The following is a 24,129-nucleotide window of genomic DNA, read 5'->3' on the forward strand; positions in this document are numbered from 1 at the left end:
CGAACCATCACTTTAATACAGAAATTCTTCTTCACTTACGAGGATAAATCAGATTATTGGCAACGGTAATTATACACATATGAGGGCATATTTATGAATGAAGACATTGATTTTCGCTACTAAATGACTCTCTTTAACAACGAGAATAAATGTTTAATCATCTTAAAAATGTTTTTAAAAAACAAAACACTGAAACAAGTAAAGACATTAAAAATAAAATAAAAAAAAACTCTGTGGATCCTGATTGGCTGACTGACAGTGTTGTCACCTCCATCATCGAGTCTTTCAAAACAAAGCTTCTCATTGGCCGGCCCGGCTGTCAGTTGATGCGCTGGTAGCTTGTTGCCGTGGCAGCAGCCTTCTTCTTGAAGCAGACGCAGACTCCGCCCAGCACCAAGAGGATCATGGGAGTTCCCAGACCGATGGCCATCATGGCGAGAACCAGCGGGGAGAAGGAGTCGACCGGAGGAGAACCAGAGCCGACCAGCAGCGTCCTGTAGGGGGCGCCACACTGCGTTTAGTATGAACTATAATAATAGATATAATATAATCATAATAAAATTATATATAATGTTTATATATGATAAGAAGAGGAAGTAGAACCCAACGAACCAGCGGAGGAACTTGGTGCTGTTGTAGAACGGTTCTCCTGCGAGGCCGAAGCTCACATTGAGTCCAAACATTTCCGGTTCTGCGTAGAACGCTCGGATCAGTCCGGACGCCGCCGCAGCCGCCTCGCCACTCTGAGGCCGCGGGTCCGAGTGCTGACACGGCACGGCGTCCTCCAGAGCCGGCTCGGGCCGCCGGTACGCCACCGGCTTCCACTGCACGTAACCCACAACCCCGGAGCTGCCATTCCCCGAGGACACCCACCGGGACACCTGCGAGGTCAGAGGTCAACATGGTTTCCAGCACATTCACACCATAACAGAGGAAACGACTTCCTGTTGCTGTCGTCATCAATCACCTTGAATATCGATGGCGTGAACTCGTCGTCGATCGACCGATGAACCTCCACGCTGTTCAGAGGATAAGCCCCACCCACCGCCTGCAGCTCCAGGAGGAACCTGGAACGCGTTGCCCGTGGCAACACGCCATTAAGCCACACCGCCAGCTGTGAGGAGTTGGCTGTGTGGAGGAGGCGGGGCCAGGACTGATCACGCCCCTCCAACTCAAATACCGAGAGCTGGAGGAAAGAAAAGACACATCAAACTACAACCAACCGTGTCAGAGGTCACATGATGTTACTGTGATGGTTTGACCTCTGACCTCCAGGCACAGCGACCCGCTGGCGAAGGTGGCGGCAGCTCCACAGAGCCGAGCGCTCGGACCCGACAGGTTGAGACGAGACCAGGTGAAGTCCTGCAGCTCATATGGAGGGAAAAGGTCAGAGGTCGGCCTGGCGGTGTCGTTCACGTCATCGTACTCCAACAGCTGGGAGACAGGAAACAGGAAGCAGTTCAGTTTTCAAAGTAAAGGTCTTCATCTAAACCTTCATTCTGCATCATCGAGCTACAGGGTCAGGGTCCGGGTTCGGGTAGACCCCAACCCTGCAGTGAGGGTTAAGGTGGGCGGAGCTTCTGACCCGGCTGATAACGACGGCGCTGCTGTACAGCACGCTGCTCTCTGGCTCCACCTTCAGGCTGCCGCTGGTGTTACGGGCCAGAAACTGAGTCCAGTTCACCTGCGAGAGAAAAACCCGAGAACATCACATGATCAGTGACGGTCCGACCAATCGGGAAGCAGCCAGTCAGGAGAGGTTTATGGCACCATGCTGGTCCATGAACCAAAAGACCGGTTACCACGGAAACCTGTATGTACAGGTGGACCAACTAGCGACTTTGGTTTGTAGTTAATGAGAAAATAATAACTAATAATAATGAAACTACAGACGTAGCATCGTTGTGAATCTACATGAGTTTAAAGTCCAAGTGTTACAGCGTGGCGATGACGAGACGGACCGTGACAGTAGAAGAAGACGTGTTGGTGTGGACGAGCAGTAGCGTCGGCGCCCCCTGGCTGCAGAACAGGAAGTGCAGCGTGTCGTTGTTTCCCACGGCTCTCACGTGCAGCAGGTCGCCACCAGGGGGAGGCGACGGCAAGCCGGGGTTCAACTCCACTGTCAGCTGGAGGAGACAATCAGTGACTGATTGATTAGAAAACAAAGACCGCTCATTGATCTCTGAAGATTTAAACTCAAGCAGGGAACAAAAGCGATATTTAATTTGATGTTATTGAAACGAATTTGTTATTTTTTCTTTGTAAATATGATTTTCATAATTTATCGATAATCAAAATTAACTGACAAGACAATCAATAAGTGAATGTCTTCACATTTACACTGAAGAGGATTTCAAGAGTGTCAGAAACAAACACACACACACACACACACACACACACACACACACATATATATATATATACACATATATGTACTAATACAAACTTTGATAATACTCCAGTACTAAAGTATTGCTTGTTTACACATTATTGTTAATTATATCACTTTTTTTCATGTCGTTTCATAGAAAACAAAGAAGAAAATGAAAAGGAGTTTCACTTCCGGTCAGTCAGCTGTTTCTCAACTCGACAGTAAACATACGCCATACATACATAAATGTGTATATTTATATATATTACTCACGTTTCTTCTCGAAGTTTCTCGGCTGAACGAACTTTGACCCAAACTCCAGAGCGACCACAGAAACACGAGAGAAGAAACTCCGCCGCTCCGCTTCTCCTCCACAGCCGCCATCTTTGTTGTCATCGTCCTGCGGCGGCGCAGGTCACATGACCCAACCCTCCCTGACCCGCCCTTCTCTGCCTCTGATTGGCTCTACTGTTCTGAAAGAACTAATCCAGCCAACGATGCAGCAAGTACCAGCCAGAGGCCTCCTTCATGACTGAACATCCCTTAAAAACTTTATTAACAAAGACTTTCATTTACAGCAGCGTGGTCCCTAACTGGAGGGCCTACAGCGCGCACGCACGCGCACACACACGCGCACACACACACACTATGACTTTTCGACATACATGTCATTTTTTTCGTATATATTATACACACACGTGTGTGTATAAATAGATATAGAGTAAGCACTTTTATGACTTCAAGTATATGTGGATGATAATACTTCTGTACTTTTACTGAAGTAAACAGAAAAAAAAACAAGTTTGTAAGGTTAACAACTTTATTGATGTTTACGTTGCAGCAAGTCGTCTGGTACACACACACACACACGGACACACACACACACACATTGACTGGAAGGGTGGCTCTGATGTGGCTCTGGGTCCACGTGGATTTGGATCCAGCAGGTGGATTTACTCTGCTCCCTGTCCTCCCATCTGATCCTCTTTGTCCTTCTTCTTGTGACCAGAGACGATGTCATCGATACGCAGCAACAAGATGGCCGTCTGGAGAGAGAGACAGACAGAGAGGGGGAGAGAGACAGAGTTAAAGTGACGTCAGCAAACAGTATCTTATCTATCGATCACTAATTATCCCTATCGGTAGTAGTAGTATCAGTAGAAGGAGTGTCAGTAGTAGTAGTAGTATCAGTAGAAGGAGTATCAGTAGTAGTATGTGGTGCGTTCTGACCTCCATAGCGGTCTTGTAGGTCTGGGCCTTGACTGCCAGCGGCTCCCAGATACCCAGAGACGTAATATCAGACAGACAGCCTGTCTCACCATCAACACCCCAACTCACACTGTTGTCCTGAGTGTGTTTGGCCTGAAGAAGTTAAATAAAGTTTCAAACAAAGTTGTTGACATGATTAACAAAAAGGTACATGATAAACAAAGTTGACTTGATAAACAAAGTTGCTGACTTGATAATGTTGCCTTGATAAATACAGTTGTTGACATGATAAATAAAGTTGACTTGATAAACAAAGTTGTTGACATGATAAATAAAGTTGACTTGATAAACAAAGTTGTTGACATGATAAAGTTGTTGACATGATAAATAAAGTTGCTGACATGATAAATAAAGTTGTTGACATGATAAATAAAGTTGACTTGATAAACAAAGTTGTTGACATGATAAAGTTGTTGACATGCTAAATAAAGTTGCTGACATGATAAATAAAGTTGCTGACATGATAAATAAAGTTGTTGACATGATAAATAAAGTTGACTTGATAAACAAAGTTGTTGACATGCTAAATAAAGTTGCTGACATGATAAAAAAAGTTGTTGACATGATAAATAAAGTTGCTGACATGATAAATAAAGTTGTTGCCTTGATAAAGTTGTTGACTTGATAAATAAAGTTGTTGCCTTGATAAAGTTGTTGACTTGATAAATAATGTTGCCTTGATAAATACAGTTGTTGACTTGATAATGTTGCCTTGATAAATAAAGTTGCTGACATGATAAATAAAGTTGCTGACATGATAAATAAAGTTGCTGACATGATAAATAATGTTGCCTTGATAAACAAGGTTGTTGCCTTGATAAATAAAGTTGCTGACATGATAAATAAAGTTGTTGACTTGATAATGTTGTTGCCTTGATAAATAAAGTTGCTGACATGATAAATAAAGTTGTTGACTTGATAAATAATGTTGCCTTGATAAATAAAGTTGCTGACATGATAAATAAAGTTGTTGACTTGATAATGTTGTTGCCTTGATAAATAAAGTTGCTGACATGATAAATAAAGTTGTTGACTTGATAAATAATGTTGCCTTGATAAACAAGGTTGTTGGCTTGATAAATCAAGTTGTTGACATGATGAACAAAGTTGTTGACATGATAAAGTCGTTGACATGCTAAATAATGTTGACATGATAAACAAAGTTGTTGACATGATAAAGTTGTTGACTTGCTAAATAAAGTTGACATGATAAACAAGGTTGTTGCCTTGGTAAATACAGTTGTTGACCGAATGGAGCCGTACCCTCAGTGACGTGAGCACTCTGATGGTGGAGGCTCCACAGTTCTGGATCAGGGTCCGGGGGATCACCTCCAGGGCCTGGGCCACGGCGCGGTATGGCCACTGCTCCACACCGGTCAGAGCGCGGGAACGTTCCATCAGACGCTTCGACACGGCCATCTCTATGGCACCGCCACCCGGCAACAGGAACGGGTCCAGCAGCACATTACGGCACACCTGCATGGCGTCCTGCAGGTTCCTCTCCACTTCCTGGACAGACCAGACCATGTCAGAGCTAGACTGGGAGGGGTCTTTAAAGGGGGTCAGAACTAGAATGGGAGGGGTCTTTAAAGGGGGGTCAGAACTAGACTGGGAGGGGTCTTTAAAGGGGGTCAGAACTAGACTAGGACGATCCTTTAAAGGGGGTCAGAACTAGACTGGGATGGTCCTTTGAAGGGGTTCAGAACTAGACTGGGATGGTCCTTTAATGGGGACCACGGGGGGGGGGGGGGGGGGGGGGGGGGGGGGGATTAGCTCAGGAGGTAGAGCGGCTTGGCTGGTTCGATCCCCGGCTCCTCCTAGCTGAGTGCCTGGTGTCCCTGAGCAAGACACCTCCCCCTAATTGCTCCTGACGAGCTGGCTGTCGCCCTGCGTGGTTGACTCCACCGTCGGTGTGTGAATGAATGGGTGAATGACAGTCGTAACTGTAAAGCGCTTTGGATAAAAAGTGCTATGTAAATGAGGACCATTTGACCAGGAGGTCTGTGTGAATCATGAATAGGGGTCCTCACCGCCAGGATCTCCTTGCTGGCCCCCCTCAGCAGGATGGTGCAGGCCTTGGGGTCCTTGCACTCGGTGACAAAGGCGAAGTACTCGTCCCCGATCTTCTTCACCTCGAACAGCCCTGCCCCCACACCCACGTCTTCCTCACGCAGCTCGTCGGTCCGGCTGGCAATGCGAGCCCCGCACGCCCTGAGAGACAGACACACACAAGTCATGTGACCTGCTCGATGCGTCTGCCGAGAGCTGATTGGCTACAGGTGAGCAGTTACCTGGCGATGCGGTTGTTGTCGGTCTTCCTGACGCGGCGGATGGCGGTGATGTTGGCCTTCATCAGGTAGTGCTGAGCCAGATCTGAAACCACGACATCACTCATTAACGTTCCACTGAAATTCACTTCATCAGTGCCTTTAATTGTTGCAATTTTATTTATATTTATATAGTTTATACATTGTTCAGTCTGTCCATTACATTGCATACTTTCATCTCCTGTGTTTCTATTTTCTTTGCACTATTCAGTTTTTTGTGTTTTTCTATTTTCTCTTTGCACTACTTAGAATTTATTTTATTTATTTATTGTACATATATTTGTAATATTGCACTGTGGGTCGGGGAGAAATGCATTTTCGATTCCTCTGTATGTCTGGCACATGTTGTAGAATTGACAAAGCTGACTTTGACATAATGCCCATTATGTGAACCAGGCCTGGGACCCGGACCTGCAGCAGTGTGTGTGTACCTGAGATCCCCTTCTCAGTGAAGACCAGGTCTGGTTTGAGGCGGATGATGTCCTCACAGATCTGCTGGATGTATTCTTCCTCCATCTGCAGGATTCTGTTGAAGTCCTCCTCCTTACTGATCTCTATGTCCGTCTAGACAGACACACAGACACACACACACACACAGAGGGAGAGAGGGAGTTAAGTCACACTTCAGTAGTAAAGTCACAGTTCTACATCTTCTGATGTGTAGCAGCATGTTGTTATGGACAGTGAGACAATCGGTGGGATCCTTAAAGGACCCTGTGAAGGACTGTTGGGTCTACTGTGGGGGTCTAGGGTACCTGGCTCTCCCCCTTCTTGTACTCCAGAGAACAGTCCAGCAGAATGATCCGGGGCTCCTTGATCATGCGTCGCATCCTCGGGTGAGTCACGTCTTTGTTAACCATCACCCCTCTCAGCACGCACGAGTCCTCGATGATCCCGCCTGGAACCTGAACACACCACAGCAGCATTACCACGGCAACCCTTACCACCACAGTTACCACAGGAAGTACCAGGAGAGCGCGGGGCGCCACGGGACAGGAAGCAGTACCTTCTCCACTTTGGCGTACTTCTTGATGTCGATCTCCTTGCGGCCATTGTCCTCCAGCTCCACGGTGCGGACGGCGTCCAGGGCGATCCCACAGGCCAGCTCAGACCAGCGGCTCAGGGCTTTGGTGTTGATGGCCGAATGGAGGATCTTCAGCATCATGGAGCGGTCCGCCGTGTCCACGGGGGTGCTGGGGAGGGACAGGGGGGGTCAAAGGTCATCCACTAACCCTGGGACAGGACGGTGGCTTCGACAGGAGGTCGTTATGTTTTATTCTGCGTGCTGCTGGACCTCACGTCTTAACATATTTGAATGATAATACATTAAAAAATAAATCATGAAATAACAGTTGATATATATGTAAATAAATGTAAATATAAATACCTATTTATGTATCTCATAATGAGTCATGTATTTATTGAATATTAAATCCCAACAAACAGACGGGTTCGGAGAACGGCTTCAGTTCAAAGAGGAAGTAACAAACACTTATGTCCTTATTTAGAGATGATGACATCACACTGAACCTCACAGCTGGCCCTTTAAGACTCATGAAGTCTAACTACTTTATCTTAACGTGTCTGCTGTGAACACACCTTTACACTGAAGGTGTCTCTTCACAATAAAAGACCGGAGACCTGTGTACCTGATCTCCTTCAGGGTGTCCAGCATGTCCTCCAGAGCCTGTCTGTAGGCGCTGATGACAACAGTCGGGTGCATCTGCTGCTCCAGAAACTGCTCCGCTACGGACAGCATCTCCCCAGCTACAGACAGACAGGGGGGGGTCAGACTCATGTGCTACAACAACAAAAGCAAAATGACGGTAAAACTCACCCAGAATGATGACGGACGTGGTCCCGTCTCCCACCTCTTCGTCTTGTGTGCGACTGATCTCGATCATCGACTTGGCTGCAGGATGCTGGACCTGGATCTGTTGCCATGGAGACAGTGGTCAATGCAAATACGACAAATTTGTTTATTCACACGAGTTGAAGCTCAAGAAACCAGATGTGGAGAAACCAGAGACTGTCTGTGGTCCCCCAGAGGTCTAGATAGGAGCCCACATTAGTCCAGAGACCAGACCAGACTATGTGGAGGAACCAGAGACTGTCTGTGGTCCCCAGAGGTCTAGATAGTAGCTCACATTAGTCCAGAGACCAGACCAGACTATGTGGAGGAACCAGAGACTGTCTGTGGTCCCCCAGAGGTCTAGATAGTAGCCCACATTAGTCCAGAGACCAGACTATGTGGAGGAACCAGAGACTGGTAACGTGGAAGTCATCGGCCCTGCTGGTTGAGCAGCCTGTCAGGTATCTATATTTCCTGTGGTGTCGACCAATCATGGGCCACCTGACCATCTGAACAAGTCGCTGTAACAATGTCGGATTAATGTGTCGATTTAAAAACACACAACATATAGATATAGACTTTAGACTACAGCGCCCTTAACAACATGATGAACAGCGTCCTCACCTCTCTGAGGATGGCGTTTCCATCGTTGGTCATCACGATTCCTCCCATGGGATCGAGCAACATCTACACACAATTAACCAGGTTGATTAGATTTATGGGATCCTCTAAATTCATGGATAATGGAGGACTTGGTTGACTGGATTTAATTATTTATTGAAGACGTCTCACCTTCATCATGGCCCGAGGGCCGAGGCAGGTCCTGATCACATCAGCGATGGTCTGAAACACAAAGAGAGATGGACCCAGTCCACTATGAGATCCTGACTGCTTATTTTCTTCTCTAACATTTGGTCTTTCATTCTGTAGAGAGCTTCATGTATCGTCTATGTTGTGATATCATGAGAAATCTCTACAAGAAAGAAGACGAGAAGATTAAAAAAAGGAAAATCCAGATTTATCCTGCATCCCTCGTGGGGGTCCGGGGCCCTGGAGACCCAGCCCTCATAGGGCAGGAACTGACCTTTGCAGCGTTGATGTTTCCAGCCTGAACTTTACGCCCCGACTCTCTCTTCATGTTCTGGTCTGCAGAGGAAACAGACAGGAAGTTAAAACAAGCACACATTAAACTAAACATTTAAATGAATATTCAAACATCAAACTGTCTGAAGAGTTTAATGAAATAAGAGCTGACCATTCAGATGAACATGAGGCAGGTCTGACGTCTTACCGTGATTTTTAATTTCACTCGAAATAAAACTGCAGCATATAACAGGGTTCCTACACCTTATCCAGTCAAATCCAAGCACTATTCAAGCATTTCAAGGTGCATTTCCATGCTTTTCCAGCCCCTTCCAGCTGTGGTAAACTCCATATTTGTACCAATCCAATGGTCAGTATTCAGTCTACTTATTATGTCACTTGTTCATCCCATTAAATGAGATGTTATTGTCCTCTAAACAACCAACATGATGTTTGGAGACAGCTTTTTACAGAAGGACCACAAATGAAAGGAAAACTAATTCCACTAACAGATCCACAGAAATATAATCACCAACTATTTTCATCATCTGTTCATCATCAAAAGTCATTTTTCATAAAGAAATGTCAGAAAATGCTGTTTTCAGTCCCTCAAATATGGAGATCTTCTTTTCTCTGTTCTATCATAGATGTCATCACATACAACACACATTTCAAGACCTTTAGTCTAAATCCAAGCACTTTCACACCTTGGAAACACCACACTGAAATTCGAGTGTTTTCAAGGATTTCCAGCACCGTACCAACCCTGTGTTAAAACAATACTACATGTAATGATGACCATTATGAGACGCCATCATAACGCATCAATACAACATGTAATCGATCCGTCAGCAGCCGTTCAGTGAGGGCGTGGCCGCCTCAACGAGGGATTAAAGTGTATCAGCGAACATTAGCACGGCTAGCAAACATTAGCACTGTTAGCTACGACTAGACACACCAGCTCTGCTCTAATTTAGCGTGACATTAGAGCTACGAAGCTAAGGCATCAACTTAAACAGAGGCGTGGTGCCGGTGGTCGACAGGCTGCGGTGGTCGACAGGCTGCGGCCTACTGCCCGTTAACTTCTCCCGTTAAATGTCGTTCAAAGAAGAGCGGTTTTAAAATGAATCAGCCGGAAGGAGAAGTATTTCCATGAGTCACACATAACCGCACGTTGGGGTTTTAAGCGGTGATTTATAAGATTATCTGATAAATGTATGGATCTGTTGACAAAGTCTGGGACGTGTTACGGACGGCGGAAACCCTACTGTCTTCCGGCTGAGTAACGAGGATGTATTAGCGTAGCATAGCATCTCGCCACGCTGGGAACGTACGATACGAGCTAGCGATGCTAACACCGGTAGGGTTAAGCTGTTAGCTCATTGATGCTAACAGTTAGCCCGGTTAGCGCACATGCTTCCGCCGCTGGTTTGTAGCTACCGGTCTCGGCTTTGTGTCGCAGCCGGGCGGCTCTGGCCGGTAAACGGCGACGAACCGGAGCGAGAAGCGGCGACCGGCGGCCGCCGCGCGGACGCCAAACGTTTAAAGAATACGTTTAAATAATTTTCGGATACTTACTGAGCACTAAAACCTGTTGGCCCATCATTTTGACAGCGCGTACGAGACACTTTCGTCCTGGAAGGTTCTCGGAGGCTGAAGAGGGAGGGTTCAAGGCGCAGGGGCGGGAAGACAACTCCAAACCCAACCAATCACACGAGGGGATCAATATGATAGACAGGCGCCTACACCAATGAGCATTGAGCAGCATTGAGCTTGAGAGAGTTCAGAGGCTCCGCCTTCAAGCCTTAAATCAAAGAGTGTAGATGGAGATAGATATCTTTACAGATGTATAAAGATAGGTTTAATAGTGTAAAACAAAGAGACTCAATTTAAAATGTTTAGGATTGAATCTTTAATATATTGTCCAGAAGTTTAGTTTGACCTGATTAAAAAATATTAATGCATCTTTATAACTTACAACAAACAACATATAAAAACAACATATAACATATTTATACATAATTAATTTTCATTTATAATGTTGACCCTAGTCTATTTAAAATGTTTGTCTTTAGATATTTGATGAAGTAGAACTTTACTGGTTATTTGTTATTCCCCACAGAAATATTTGCTTAATGTGACACACTGAAGCATAATAAATTTCAGTAAAATGGTAAATGGCCTCATTTATATAGCGCTTTACATTAATGACTGACATTCACCCATTCACTCACACATTCATACATCGAAGGCGGAGTCAACCACGCAGGGCGACAGCCAGCTCGTCAGGAGCAATTAGGGTGAGGTGTCACTCAGCTAGGAGGAGCCGGTTGCCAGCCAAACGCTGTACCTCCTGAGCTAAACCCCCCCTTCAGTAGCTCACGAACATTTCATTTCTAACGAAGAAAGAAAATAAATCAGTAAACAGAGTGAGATATTGGAGTTTTATTAAATGCTCCCCTTCAATGGGAACTGACTGTAAAATAAGGCTCAGAATAGATTTTTACATCAGTTTGTCACTAAATGAACAAAGAGACTCTGCTAACGTCCGAATAAACAAAACGTTTGTCATAAAAAAAAAACCTACTAGAGTTTCCACAGATGAGGAAATCAATAAATAATTGTCTTTTTCTGCTTAAAATAAATATAAATAAGAAACAGGGCATGAAATTTGCCGTTTATTTTTACATTGTAAAAAGTCCTGAGAAACGCGATTCACAAATATAAACAAATAAACAAACACAAGAATAATTTAAATTAGTTTAAGAATGTAAAATGATGAATCAAAAAATATTCAGTTACGCTGAATATACAACTCATTCGTTTCCCAGAATGCCGTTCAACATCATCCAATAAAAGTTGAGCAGCGACCACGTCCCCTTCAATCAACCAAAAATAAATACAAATTACATTAAGGGCAATTAAAAAGCCACGTAATGCATCAGCAGGCAGACTAGTGATGTCATAAGTATGGTTGGCCGGACTGAGGTCCAGCTCCAGGTCTGACAGGAGGACCAGGACTCATGGGAACCAGCTGGGTGGATGTAGAGGTGTCAGAGTTCGGTCTTCGGGCTGCCGATCAGCAGACGGTGACTCGCCTCGGCTTTCAGGAACTGCAGGAAGTCCCGGAGCTCTCGACCCCCCTGAGGACCAACAGAGATCAACCTGAATCCTGTATGACCAATGAAATGCTTTGTTGCTAGTGATGTCATAGCTCCTGGGAGAGCTCAGAATATTTTGTCGGATAGAAACACTTTGGCATCTATCTTGACTTTTGTACTTTGGACCAGTCAGACAGTCGGACACAGTCGTCCACCAGGGGGCGCTGCTGTATCAGAGAACACTGTCAATTATTATTCATGTTAGTTTTTATGTTTCCTTTTTAATTTACATATTTTTCATGCAGTGGTGTGTCTTTCATGTTCTGTTTCATATCCATGAATATTCACGTTATTTCAATCATTGACCCAACAACAAACTACGTGTAATATTTATAAATATAATATTTAAAATACATTTCTCATACTGAGACTGTGTGTTTACCTCGTATCTGATTGGCTGCTCCTTCTTACCCACGGGAACAAAATACATGGTGGGAAACCTGAAGAGACAGAGAGACCTGATCCATTAGAGACCTGATCCTTCATTAAAAACCTGATCCATTAGAGACCTGATCCTTCATTAACAACCTGATCCTTTAGAGACCTGATCCTTCACTAACAACCTGATCCTTTAGAGACCTGATCCTTCATTAACAACCTGATCCTTTAGAGACCTGATCCATCAGAGACCTGATCCTTCATTCAAAACCTGATCCTTTAGAGACCTGATCCATTAGGGAACTGATCCTTCATTAACAACCTGATCCTTTAGAGACCTGATCCTTCCTTAAGGACCTGGACTCACCCCTGGACGTGGTATCCCAGCGGGACATCGTTGTCGGCGGCGTTCATCTTGGCGATGACGATGTTCGGGTCGGAGGCCAGCTGAGGACGGAGACTGTTGTTAGTTGTCACGGTAACGACACACCAGCTGAGGACGGAGACTGTTGTTAGTTGTCACGGTAACGACACACCAGCTGAGGACGGAGACTGTTAGTTGTCGCGGTAACGACACACCAGCTGAGGACGGAGACTGTTAGTTGTCACGGTAACAACACACCAGCTGAGGACGGAGACTGTTGTTAGTTGTCACGGTAACGACACACCAGCTGAGGAGGGAGACTGTTAGTTGTCACGGTAACGTCACACCAGCTGAGGACGGAGACTGTGGTTAGTTGTCACGGTAACGACACACCAGCTGAGGAGGGAGACTGCTAGTTGTCACGGTAACAACACACCAGCTGAGGAGGGAGACTGCTAGTTGTCACGGTAACAACACACCAGCTGAGGAGGGAGACTGCTAGTTGTCACGGTAACAACACACCAGCTGTTTTCGCGTTGGTGGAAAAGGGGTAACAGAGATCCTGTAGACCAGCTACCGATGGAGGTGGCTTACCGTGTCTGCCAGCTCTCTGTAGACCGGCTCCAGTTTCTTGCAGTGTGAACAGGACCGAGAGTAGAACTGGATCAGAACATCTTTATCTGGATCATTGACGACCTCATCAAAAGACTCTGCAACAACCACCTGCAGCACCACAGAGAGCCAGTCAGGAGGGGGGGGGGGGATGTGCTACTGCTCTTCCTCTCCTGGCCCAGTGAGGAAGACCACCAGCGATGAGGAAGACCACCAGCGATGAGGAGGATCAGTTTAAACTCACCTTGACAGCAGCCGTGTTCCTCTCCGGTGGAGGTTCAGACTTAATGTAACGTTTGAGTCGACCTGCAAAGTAGTCTTCTATAAACCTCTCCAGGGACCGGCCGTCCCTCCTGAAACACACCAGGGTCTTCATTAGTCCACCTCGGGGGAGCTGGATCACTGTGTTGGTGTACTGGTCTAGCCTAGTCGGGCCCGGTTACGTACGTGAACTCCTCCCTCATGGTGTACTTGTGGCCCAGCTTGGTCCGGATCGTGATGAGCGGTAGTCCTCCTCCGTCTGAGGTCCCCAGGCCGAAGTCCTCCTCCAGCTCAGACAGGAAGTCCTTCTTATTGGCTACTGAAAACATCAGACCTCGTCCAGAATACTTAGACGCCATTTTCATCACCCTGGCAACGAGACACAGAGGGCGGGACTTAGCTAGAGGTGGAGACCTGTGTTTACTTCAAGTCCTCCAACATAATCAATGACACTAATGATCCATGTGATGAGAGCAGCAGCAGATGTAATATAATAATAATAATAATAATAATAATAATAATGTAAGAATAACAATATAAGAATAATAAAACAGACCGGTTCCTCCAGTAGTTGGACGCTCGTATATTGTGATGGTAGTCGACATCATAGTACGCCGTCAGCAGGTCACGACCTCTCAGACCATCTCTGGTCTCCATCGTCATGTGAGGACACAGACCATAACTGTAGACAGGCAGAGAGAGAGACGGGTAGAAGGTAGGACAGTTAAAGAGAGAGACAGGTTGTTCCTCTGCTGAAGTAAATGAGCGTCTCACATGTTGTCTCTGATGAAGCGTCTCAGAGAGCCGATGGTGACGTCGTCTTTAAAGACCACCACGCTGTCCTCGAACATACTGGTCAGTCTGGGAGGTCTGAACAAGACCACGGTCCTGAAGAGTCCCGGAGACAAGGTACGGTCATGTGACATGAAGTAGCGAGATAAAATAACCCAACCCTTAACTTAACTTAACTTATCATAAAGCAACGCAGCATAAAGCAACACAGCGTACAGCAACGCAGTGTACAGCAAAGCAGCGTACAGCAAAGCAGCGTACAGCAACGCAGCGTACAGCAACGCAGCATAAAGCAACGCAGCGTAAAGCAACGCAGCGTACAGCAACGCAGCGTACAGCAACGCAGCATAAAGCAACACAGCGTACAGCAACGCAGCATAAAGCAACACAGCGTACAGCAACGCAGTGTACAGCAAAGCAGCGTACAGCAAAGCAGCATAAAGCAACGCAGCATAAAGCAACGCAGCATAAAGCAACGCAGCATAAAGCAACACAGCGTACAGCAACGCAGCGTACAGCAACGCAGCATAAAGCAACACAGCGTACAGCAACGCAGCGTACAGCAACGCAGTGTACAGCAAAGCAGCGTACAGCAAAGCAGCGTACAGCAACGCAGCGTACAGCAACGCAGCATAAAGCAACACAGCGTACAGCAACGCAGCGTACAGCAACGCAGCGTACAGCAACGCAGCGTACAGCAACGCAGCATAAAGCAACACAGCGTACAGCAACGCAGCATAAAGCAACACAGCGTACAGCAACGCAGCGTACAGCAACGCAGCGTACAGCAACGCAGCGACAGCAAAGCAGCGTACAGCAACGCAGCATAAAGCAACGCAGCATAAAGCAACGCAGCATAAAGCAACGCAGCGTACAGCAACGCAGCGTACAGCAACGCAGCGTACAGCAACGCAGCTAAAGCAACGCAGCATACAGCAACGCAGAGTACAGCAACGCAGCGTAAAGCAACGCAGCGTAAAGCAACGCAGCGTAAAGCAACGCAGCGTAAAGCAACGCAGCGTAAAGCAACGCAGCATAAAGCAACGCAGCATAAAGCAACGCAGCATAAAGCAACGCAATGTACAGCAACGCAGCGTACAGCAACGCAGCTAAAGCAACGCAGCTAAAGCAACGCAGCGTAAAGCAACGCAGCATAAAGCAACGCAGCATAAAGCAACGCAGCATAAAGCAACGCAGCGTACAGCAACGCAGCATAAAGCAACGCAGCATAAAGCAACGCAGCATAAAGCAACGCAGCTAAAGCAACGCAGTGTACAGCAACGCAGTGTACAGCAACGACAGGTGTGTGTGTGTTTGGTGGACTCACCCAGCCTTGCCTCCGTATGTCTCAAGCAGCTTCACATCAACACTGTGAGCGAACCGAAACTGGTCTCTCAGCAGACTTGCAGCCCTGAGGAACTCCGTCAGGTGGAGGTCACCTGCATCTGCAAACACACCTGACACACACACACAATGCCACATCAACAACAACAACACAACATTCATACAACAGACGTGGTCTGTAGCATACCTACGACACCGGCGTCGTAGTGGTTGATGAAGGTCTGCAGATCTTCTTCAGTCTTCAGGTGAACCGAGTCTGGACCAGTCTGCTTCCTCATGTACTGATAGATCCCATCTGAAAACACACACACACACACACACACACTCTGAAGTCAACCAGGGTTTATCTGTCCAGCTATGAGCGCGTGCACATGAAAGAGGCGGGGTTTGCAGCATTTGACCAATCACAAACATGGATCAGTCTACGGCAGCGGAGCGGCGTATTTCACGTACGAGGAGAGAACCATAATCTTACAGAAATATGAAGAAGTTAAACATATAATACAGGTAAAAGGCAACAGGACAGCTGGCAAAAACTCGCCGACTGTGTGAATGTGCAAGTCGTCTCAATAGTATTAGTAGTATAATATGACTGCCCCATCAAAAAGGCCACTGGTAGATCTGATTGATTAAATAAACGCATTAACTGCGCTGATAGCTCAGTGGTAGATTTACTGTCCCATGTCCCGAGGCTCTCTGCAGCAGTCCCGGGTTCCAATCTGCTCTGCTGCCCTCTTTTAAAGCATGTCGTCCCTCTCTCGTCCCTTTAACTCTCACGCTGTCCTCCTGCAATAAATCAGGAACAGAACCTGCTCCGGAGCAGGTTAGCTCTGCAGCATCAGTTACCATGGCGATCTACCCCGGTAAGAAGTGAACCAGCGTCGTAGGACGGAAAACCCAGGGTTAACGCTGGTTACCTTGCTAAGACCTCTGCTTCCTAGACCAGACCTCTGCTTCCTAGACCAGACCTCTGCTTCCTAGACCAGACCTCTGTTTCCAAGTCCATACCTCTGCTTCCTAGACAAGACCTCTGCTTCCTAGACCAGACCTCTGTGTCCAAGTCCATACCTCTGCTTCCTAGACCAGACCTCTGCTTCCTAGACCAGACCTCTGTTTCCAAGTCCATACCTCTGCTTCCTAGACCAGACCTCTGCTTCCGAAACCCGACTTCTGCTTCCTAGACCAGACCTCTGCTTCCTAGACCAGACTTCTGCTTCCTAGTCCAGACCTCTGCTTCCTAGTCCAGACCTCTGTTTCCAAGTCCATACCTCTGCTTCCTAGACCAGACCTCTGCTTCCTAGACCAGACTTCTGCTTCCTAGACCAGACGTCTGTGTCCAAGTCCATACCTCTGCTTCCTAGACCAGACCTCTGCTTCCTAGACCAGACCTCTGTTTCCAAGTCCATACCTCTGCTTCCTAGACCAGACCTCTGCTTCCTAGACCAGACTTCTGCTTCCTAGACCAGACCTCTGCTTCCTAGACCAGACCTCTGCTTTCTAGTCCAGACCTCTGCTTCCTAGTCCAGACCTCTGTTTCCAAGTCCATACCTCTGCTTCCTAGACCAGACCTCTGCTTCCTAGACCAGACCTCTGCTTTCTAGTCCAGACCTCTGCTTCCTAGTCCAGACCTCTGTTTCCAAGTCCATACCTCTGCTTCCTAGACCAGACCTCTGCTTCCTAGACGAGACTTCTGCTTCCTAGACCAGACGTCTGTGTCCAAGTCCATACCTCTGCTTCCTAGACCAGACCTCTGCTTCCTAGACCAGACCTCTGTTTCCTAGTCCAGACCTCTGCTTCCTAGACCAGACTTCTGCTTCCTAGACCAGACGTCTGTGTCCAAGTCCATACCTCTGCTTCCTAGACCAGACCTCTGCTTCCTAGACCATACCTCTGCTTCCTAGACCAGACCTCTGCTTCCTAGACCAGACTTCTGCTTCCTAGACCAGACCTCTGCTTCCTAGACCAGACCTCTGCTTCCTAGACCAGACCTCTGTTTCCTAGTCCAGACCTCTGTTCAACAAACCGGTCTGTGTGTATTTTTTGTTCTACCGGCGGAGCGAGGTCCGTCGTAGGGGGCGGAGTCTCTTCCATTCCTGAAGATCTTCAAGGTGGGGTAACCAGACACCCCAAACCGACCACAGGTCTCTGAGTGTGCTGTACAGTCCACCTGAGACAGGTGAGACACAGGAGAGACACGGGAGAGACAAGGGAGAGACAGGCCAGACACAGGTGAGAGAGAGGTGACAGAGAGATGAGACACAGGTGAGAGAGAGACAGGTGAGAAAGGGAGAGACAGTGTGATTATGAGGTCAGTGTGGATAATTTACAGTCTTGTCTCCTTTAGACTTCTCATTTAAATATTATATTATATATATATATATATATATATATATATATATATATATATATATATATATATATATATATATATTAGGGGTGGGGAAAAAAATCGATATTGCAATATATTGTTGTGCTCTCTGTTGCAATAAATAAATCGATACACTGACGGCAAATATCGATATTTTGGGTCTACGGGTTTTTTTAGACTCCCGTCGGTGCGTCTAAAGGGGCGTTCACACCGGACGCGATAGACGCGAATTGAGCGGCGACTTTACATTGAAAATCAATGTAAATGGCACGATGACACGCAATTCAGGCGGAGGCGGCGCGAATGGAGCGTCTGGCGCGATGAGACGCGGCGCGTCTGACGCGAATGAAGCGAATAGTCCAAAATGATCAAGCGGCGCGATACACGCATCTCACGCGATTGTATTTGCGTCTATCGCGTCCGGTGTGAACGCCCCATAAGCGTGGCCGTGTGCTGGCCGGTGCTGTTGTGAGCTTCAAGCGCTTTTCACACAGCATTGAGGGCATGAGGACCCACTTTTCGGCCGGGCTCGATTGCCTATTTACGGGCAGGATTCCGGGCGGCGCGTGTTTACCGTCCGCCGGAGGGTCCGCATGTGTGGATCCGCGGAGCCGTGTGCTGCCCGGTGTTGCTGTGAGCTCCAAGCGGTTTTCACCCAGCTCTGAGGGCATGAGGCCCGACTTCCCAGGTACTGGATGGGTGAACATAACTCTGCACATAATTGGTTGCATACTGAAATGTGCCCAATATTTAATTCTGATGTTATTCTTATCTTGTTTAGCTATTGTTAAACTGAAACGGGCCCAAGTTTACATAAAACAAGTTGCTACTGACTTTTCAGTATCAGAAAGCACTGTCCTGGTTTACATAAGACATGTTATTAATGTTCATGCACTTTAATGTGTCCAGCTGGACAGTGTTTATTCATTTGTACATTGTACGAAGTTTTGGAATTTATTTTTTATGCATATATTTTTTCTTTTTCAGTCACATATCGTGATATATCGTTGATGAAATTTCTTGCAATATATCGAATATCGCAGATATCGTGTATCGTGATATTATCGTTATCGTGGGCCAAATATTGTCACAGTATCGAATCGTGAGTTACCCGTATCGTCCCACCCCTAATATATATATATATATATATATATATAGATAGATAGATAGATAGATAGATAGATAGATAGATAGATAGATAGATAGATAGATAGATAGATAGATAGATAGATAGATAGATAGATAGATAGATAGATAGATAGATCGATCTATATATACACACACATACATACATACACACGTTACCTTGGCCAACTGGACGGTTCCCTTCAGGCTGGTCGCTGCCTTCTCAAACTCTGGAGCCAACTTCTTACAGTGACCACACCTGATTGGGGGGGGATGAGATCGGTGGAAGCAGCGGAAGAACCGAGGGATGGATGAAGGACAGGAAGAGGATGAATGATGGAGGACAGGAAGAGGATGAATGATGAAGAACAGGAAGAGGATGAATGATGGAGGAAAGGAAGAGGATGAATGATGAAGGACAGGAAGAGGATGAATGATGGAGGACAGGAAGAGGATGAATGATGGAGGAAAGGAAGAGGATGAATGATGAAGGACAGGAAGAGGATGAATGATGAAGAACAGGAAGAGGATGAATGATGGAGGACAGGAAGAGGATGAATGATGGAGGACAGGAAGAGGATGAATGATGAAGGACAGGAAGAGGATGAATGATGGAGGACAGGAAGAGGATGAATGATGGAGGAAAGGAAGAGGATGAATGATGAAGGACAGGAAGAGGATGAATGATGAAGAACAGGAAGAGGATGAATGATGGAGGACAGGAAGAGGATGAATGATGAAGGACAGGAAGAGGATGAATGATGAAGGACAGGAAGAGGATGAATGATGAAGAACAGGAAGAGGATGAATGATGAAGAACAGGAAGAGGATGAATGATGGAGGACAGGAAGAGGATGAATGATGGAGGAAAGGAAGAGGATGAATGATGAAGGACAGGAAGAGGATGAATGATGAAGAACAGGAAGAGGATGAATGATGGAGGACAGGAAGAGGATGAATGATGAAGGACAGGAAGAGGATGAATGATGGAGGAAAGGAAGAGGATGAATGATGAAGGACAGGAAGAGGATGAATGATGAAGGACAGGAAGAGGATGAATGATGGAGGACAGGAAGAGGATGAATGATGGAGGACAGGAAGAGGATGAATGATGGAGGACAGGAAGAGGATGAATGATGAAGAACAGGAAGAGGATGAATGATGGAGGACAGGAAGAGGATGAATGATGAAGAACAGGAAGAGGATGAATGATGAAGAACAGGAAGAGGATGAATGATGAAGAACAGGAAGAGGATGAATGATGGAGGACAGGAAGAGGATGAATGATGAAGAACAGGAAGAGGATGAATGATGGAGGACAGGAAGAGGATGAATGATGAAGAACAGGAAGAGGATGAATAATGAAGAACAGGAAGAGGATGAATGATGGAGGACAGGAAGAGGATGAATGATGAAGAACAGGAAGAGGATGAATGATGAAGAACAGGAAGAGGATGAATGATGAAGAACAGGAAGAGGATGAATGATGAAGAACATGAAGAGGATGAATGATTAAGAACAGGAAGAGGATGAATGATGGAGGACAGGAAGAGGATGAATGATGAAGAACAGGAAGAGGATGAATGATGAAGAACAGGAAGAGGATGAATGATGGAGGACAGGAAGAGGATGAATGATGAAGAACAGGAAGAGGATGAATGATGAAGAACAGGAAGAGGATGAATGATGAAGAACAGGAAGAGGATGAATGATGAAGGACAGGAAGAGGATGAATGATGAAGAACAGGAAGAGGATGAATGATGGAGGACAGGAAGAGGATGAATGATGGAGGACAGGAAGAGGATGAATGATGAAGAACAGGAAGAGGATGAATGATGAAGAACAGGAAGAGGATGAATGATGAAGAACAGGAAGAGGATGAATGATGGAGGACAGGAAGAGGATGAATGATGAAGAACAGGAAGAGGATGAATGATGAAGAACAGGAAGAGGATGAATGATGGAGGACAGGAAGAGGATGAATGATGAAGAACAGGAAGAGGATGAATGATGAAGAACAGGAAGAGGATGAATGATGGAGGACAGGAAGAGGATGAATGATGAAGAACAGGAAGAGGATGAATAATGAAGAACAGGAAGAGGATGAATGATGGAGGACAGGAAGAGGATGAATGATGAAGAACAGGAAGAGGATGAATGATGAAGAACAGGAAGAGGATGAATGATGAAGAACAGGAAGAGGATGAATGATGGAGGACAGGAAGAGGATGAATGATGAAGAACAGGAAGAGGATGAATGATGGAGGACAGGAAGAGGATGAATGATGAAGAACAGGAAGAGGATGAATAATGAAGAACAGGAAGAGGATGAATGATGGAGGACAGGAAGAGGATGAATGATGAAGAACAGGAAGAGGATGAATGATGAAGAACAGGAAGAGGATGAATGATGAAGAACAGGAAGAGGATGAATGATGAAGAACATGAAGAGGATGAATGATTAAGAACAGGAAGAGGATGAATGATGGAGGACAGGAAGAGGATGAATGATGAAGAACAGGAAGAGGATGAATGATGAAGAACAGGAAGAGGATGAATGATGGAGGACAGGAAGAGGATGAATGATGAAGAACAGGAAGAGGATGAATAATGAAGAACAGGAAGAGGATGAATGATGGAGGACAGGAAGAGGATGAATGATGAAGAACAGGAAGAGGATGAATGATGAAGAACAGGAAGAGGATGAATGATGAAGAACAGGAAGAGGATGAATGATGAAGAACATGAAGAGGATGAATGATTAAGAACAGGAAGAGGATGAATGATGGAGGACAGGAAGAGGATGAATGATGAAGAACAGGAAGAGGATGAATGATGAAGAACAGGAAGAGGATGAATGATGGAGGACAGGAAGAGGATGAATGATGAAGAACAGGAAGAGGATGAATGATGAAGAACAGGAAGAGGATGAATGATGAAGAACAGGAAGAGGATGAATGATGAAGGACAGGAAGAGGATGAATGATGAAGAACAGGAAGAGGATGAATGATGGAGGACAGGAAGAGGATGAATGATGGAGGACAGGAAGAGGATGAATGATGAAGAACAGGAAGAGGATGAATGATGAAGAACAGGAAGAGGATGAATGATGAAGAACAGGAAGAGGATGAATGATGGAGGACAGGAAGAGGATGAATGATGAAGAACAGGAAGAGGATGAATGATGAAGAACAGGAAGAGGATGAATGATGGAGGACAGGAAGAGGATGAATGATGAAGAACAGGAAGAGGATGAATGATGAAGAACAGGAAGAGGATGAATGATGGAGGACAGGAAGAGGATGAATGATGAAGAACAGGAAGAGGATGAATAATGAAGAACAGGAAGAGGATGAATGATGGAGGACAGGAAGAGGATGAATGATGAAGAACAGGAAGAGGATGAATGATGAAGAACAGGAAGAGGATGAATGATGAAGAACAGGAAGAGGATGAATGATGGAGGACAGGAAGAGGATGAATGATGAAGAACAGGAAGAGGATGAATGATGGAGGACAGGAAGAGGATGAATGATGAAGAACAGGAAGAGGATGAATAATGAAGAACAGGAAGAGGATGAATGATGGAGGACAGGAAGAGGATGAATGATGAAGAACAGGAAGAGGATGAATGATGAAGAACAGGAAGAGGATGAATGATGAAGAACAGGAAGAGGATGAATGATGAAGAACAGGAAGAGGATGAATGATGAAGAACAGGAAGAGGATGAATGATGAAGAACATGAAGAGGATGAATGATTAAGAACAGGAAGAGGATGAATGATGGAGGACAGGAAGAGGATGAATGATGAAGAACAGGAAGAGGATGAATGATGAAGAACAGGAAGAGGATGAATGATGGAGGACAGGAAGAGGATGAATGATGAAGAACAGGAAGAGGATGAATGATGAAGAACAGGAAGAGGATGAATGATGAAGAACAGGAAGAGGATGAATGATGGAGGACAGGAAGAGGATGAATGATGAAGAACAGGTAAACACACGGCAGATCGCCATTATCACAACATTAGCAGCTTAGCGTTTAGCGTTAGCATCCCCCCCCCCCCCCCCCGAATCCTGTTACCATGGAGCGTAGAATTTCACCAGCATGGTCTCGTGCCCCCTTGCCAGGTAATCGAAATCCGCGTCGGCGAGCTCGAGCACGTCTCTGCGTAAGGAGCGCGCGGCGGGAAAACAAGACAATAGAGCGAAGGTGACGGCGGGAAGGAGGCGGGCGGCGGCCGCCATTACGGAGAGTAACGGTTTTACCGTAGATAGGAACGTTTAAAAGGTGGAGGAGACGCGGACCGCTACACACCGAGAACCTCCGCTACCCCCAAACACGGAGTCGACACAGCTCGCGCTTCCGGTCACAGATGCCAAAATAAAACCAACATGTGTCAGAAGCGGAGTATTTTCAAGTCTCACAATATAGAACGTCTTCTCTGAAACGAGAAGTCGGACTTTGTAACATTTAGCTCCTTCACACAACGTGAGCGACATTAATGTATCTCTTTTAATGCCTCTGCGACCATCTAGTGCTTTTATAGCGAAGGCAGGGTGACTGTTTCCGGTACTCTCCCGTGAATTGACGATCTCCCCAGCTATCAAATAAAAGGCGGGACGTAAAGAGAAAATACCGGAAAGCTGCGCTCTGATTGGTCTACAGGTAATGTAGCTGTCTCATTGGTCCGATAACCTGTCCGTCAAAAAGCGCCCAGAATAAAAAAGGTGTATTACTAAACCTTCATTTAAATGCTTTATTTATTATTACTTTGTTTATTTTCATTATTTTACTATTTCTTTTATTATTTTAGAT

At 45.9% G+C, this 24,129-nt stretch overlaps 3 protein-coding genes across 4 annotated transcripts; all 3 read right to left on the minus strand.

The window, feature by feature from the left end:
- Positions 1–138: 138 nt before the first annotated feature.
- On the minus strand, positions 139–2,792 carry glmp (glycosylated lysosomal membrane protein). Its single transcript, XM_084032239.1, has 7 exons — positions 2,645–2,792; positions 1,962–2,126; positions 1,586–1,684; positions 1,270–1,434; positions 968–1,186; positions 613–881; positions 139–494 (listed from the first exon to the last, which is right to left on the minus strand). The coding sequence occupies exons 1-7, from the start codon at positions 2,765–2,767 to the stop codon at positions 320–322; spliced, it is 1,215 nt and encodes a 404-aa protein (XP_083888365.1). The 5' UTR covers positions 2,768–2,792; the 3' UTR covers positions 139–319.
- Positions 2,793–3,173: 381 nt separating this feature from the next.
- On the minus strand, positions 3,174–10,574 carry cct3 (chaperonin containing TCP1, subunit 3 (gamma)). The gene is made up of 14 exons (XM_084032238.1): positions 10,481–10,574; positions 8,904–8,965; positions 8,612–8,662; positions 8,444–8,506; positions 7,805–7,901; positions 7,617–7,734; positions 6,974–7,160; positions 6,723–6,872; positions 6,399–6,531; positions 5,932–6,013; positions 5,671–5,851; positions 4,904–5,149; positions 3,602–3,733; positions 3,174–3,417 (listed from the first exon to the last, which is right to left on the minus strand). The coding sequence occupies exons 1-14, from the start codon at positions 10,506–10,508 to the stop codon at positions 3,325–3,327; spliced, it is 1,623 nt and encodes a 540-aa protein (XP_083888364.1). The 5' UTR covers positions 10,509–10,574; the 3' UTR covers positions 3,174–3,324.
- A 758-nt stretch (positions 10,575–11,332) lies between these two features.
- LOC311027933 (protein disulfide-isomerase A3-like) lies at positions 11,333–23,655 on the minus strand. 2 transcript variants are annotated; one of them, XM_084032157.1, is made up of 13 exons: positions 23,395–23,655; positions 19,488–19,566; positions 17,864–17,981; positions 16,002–16,109; positions 15,798–15,927; positions 14,453–14,566; positions 14,235–14,360; positions 13,865–14,047; positions 13,662–13,770; positions 13,400–13,528; positions 12,809–12,888; positions 12,446–12,503; positions 11,333–12,045 (listed from the first exon to the last, which is right to left on the minus strand). In XM_084032157.1, exons 1-13 carry the CDS (start codon positions 23,556–23,558, stop codon positions 11,956–11,958), a joined length of 1,488 nt encoding a protein of 495 aa, XP_083888283.1. In that variant the 5' UTR covers positions 23,559–23,655; the 3' UTR covers positions 11,333–11,955. The 2 variants fall into 2 exon arrangements, with proteins under 2 accessions (XP_083888283.1, XP_083888284.1); XM_084032158.1 differs by lacking the exons at positions 11,333–12,045; positions 12,446–12,503 and having other exon boundaries at positions 12,809–12,934.
- Between the last annotated feature and the right edge of the window lie 474 nt (positions 23,656–24,129).

Source organism: Eutrigla gurnardus, assembly GCF_963514095.1.
Source record: "Eutrigla gurnardus genome assembly, chromosome: 17".
In the NCBI taxonomy this organism is placed as follows: Eukaryota; Metazoa; Chordata; class Actinopteri; order Perciformes; family Triglidae; genus Eutrigla; species Eutrigla gurnardus.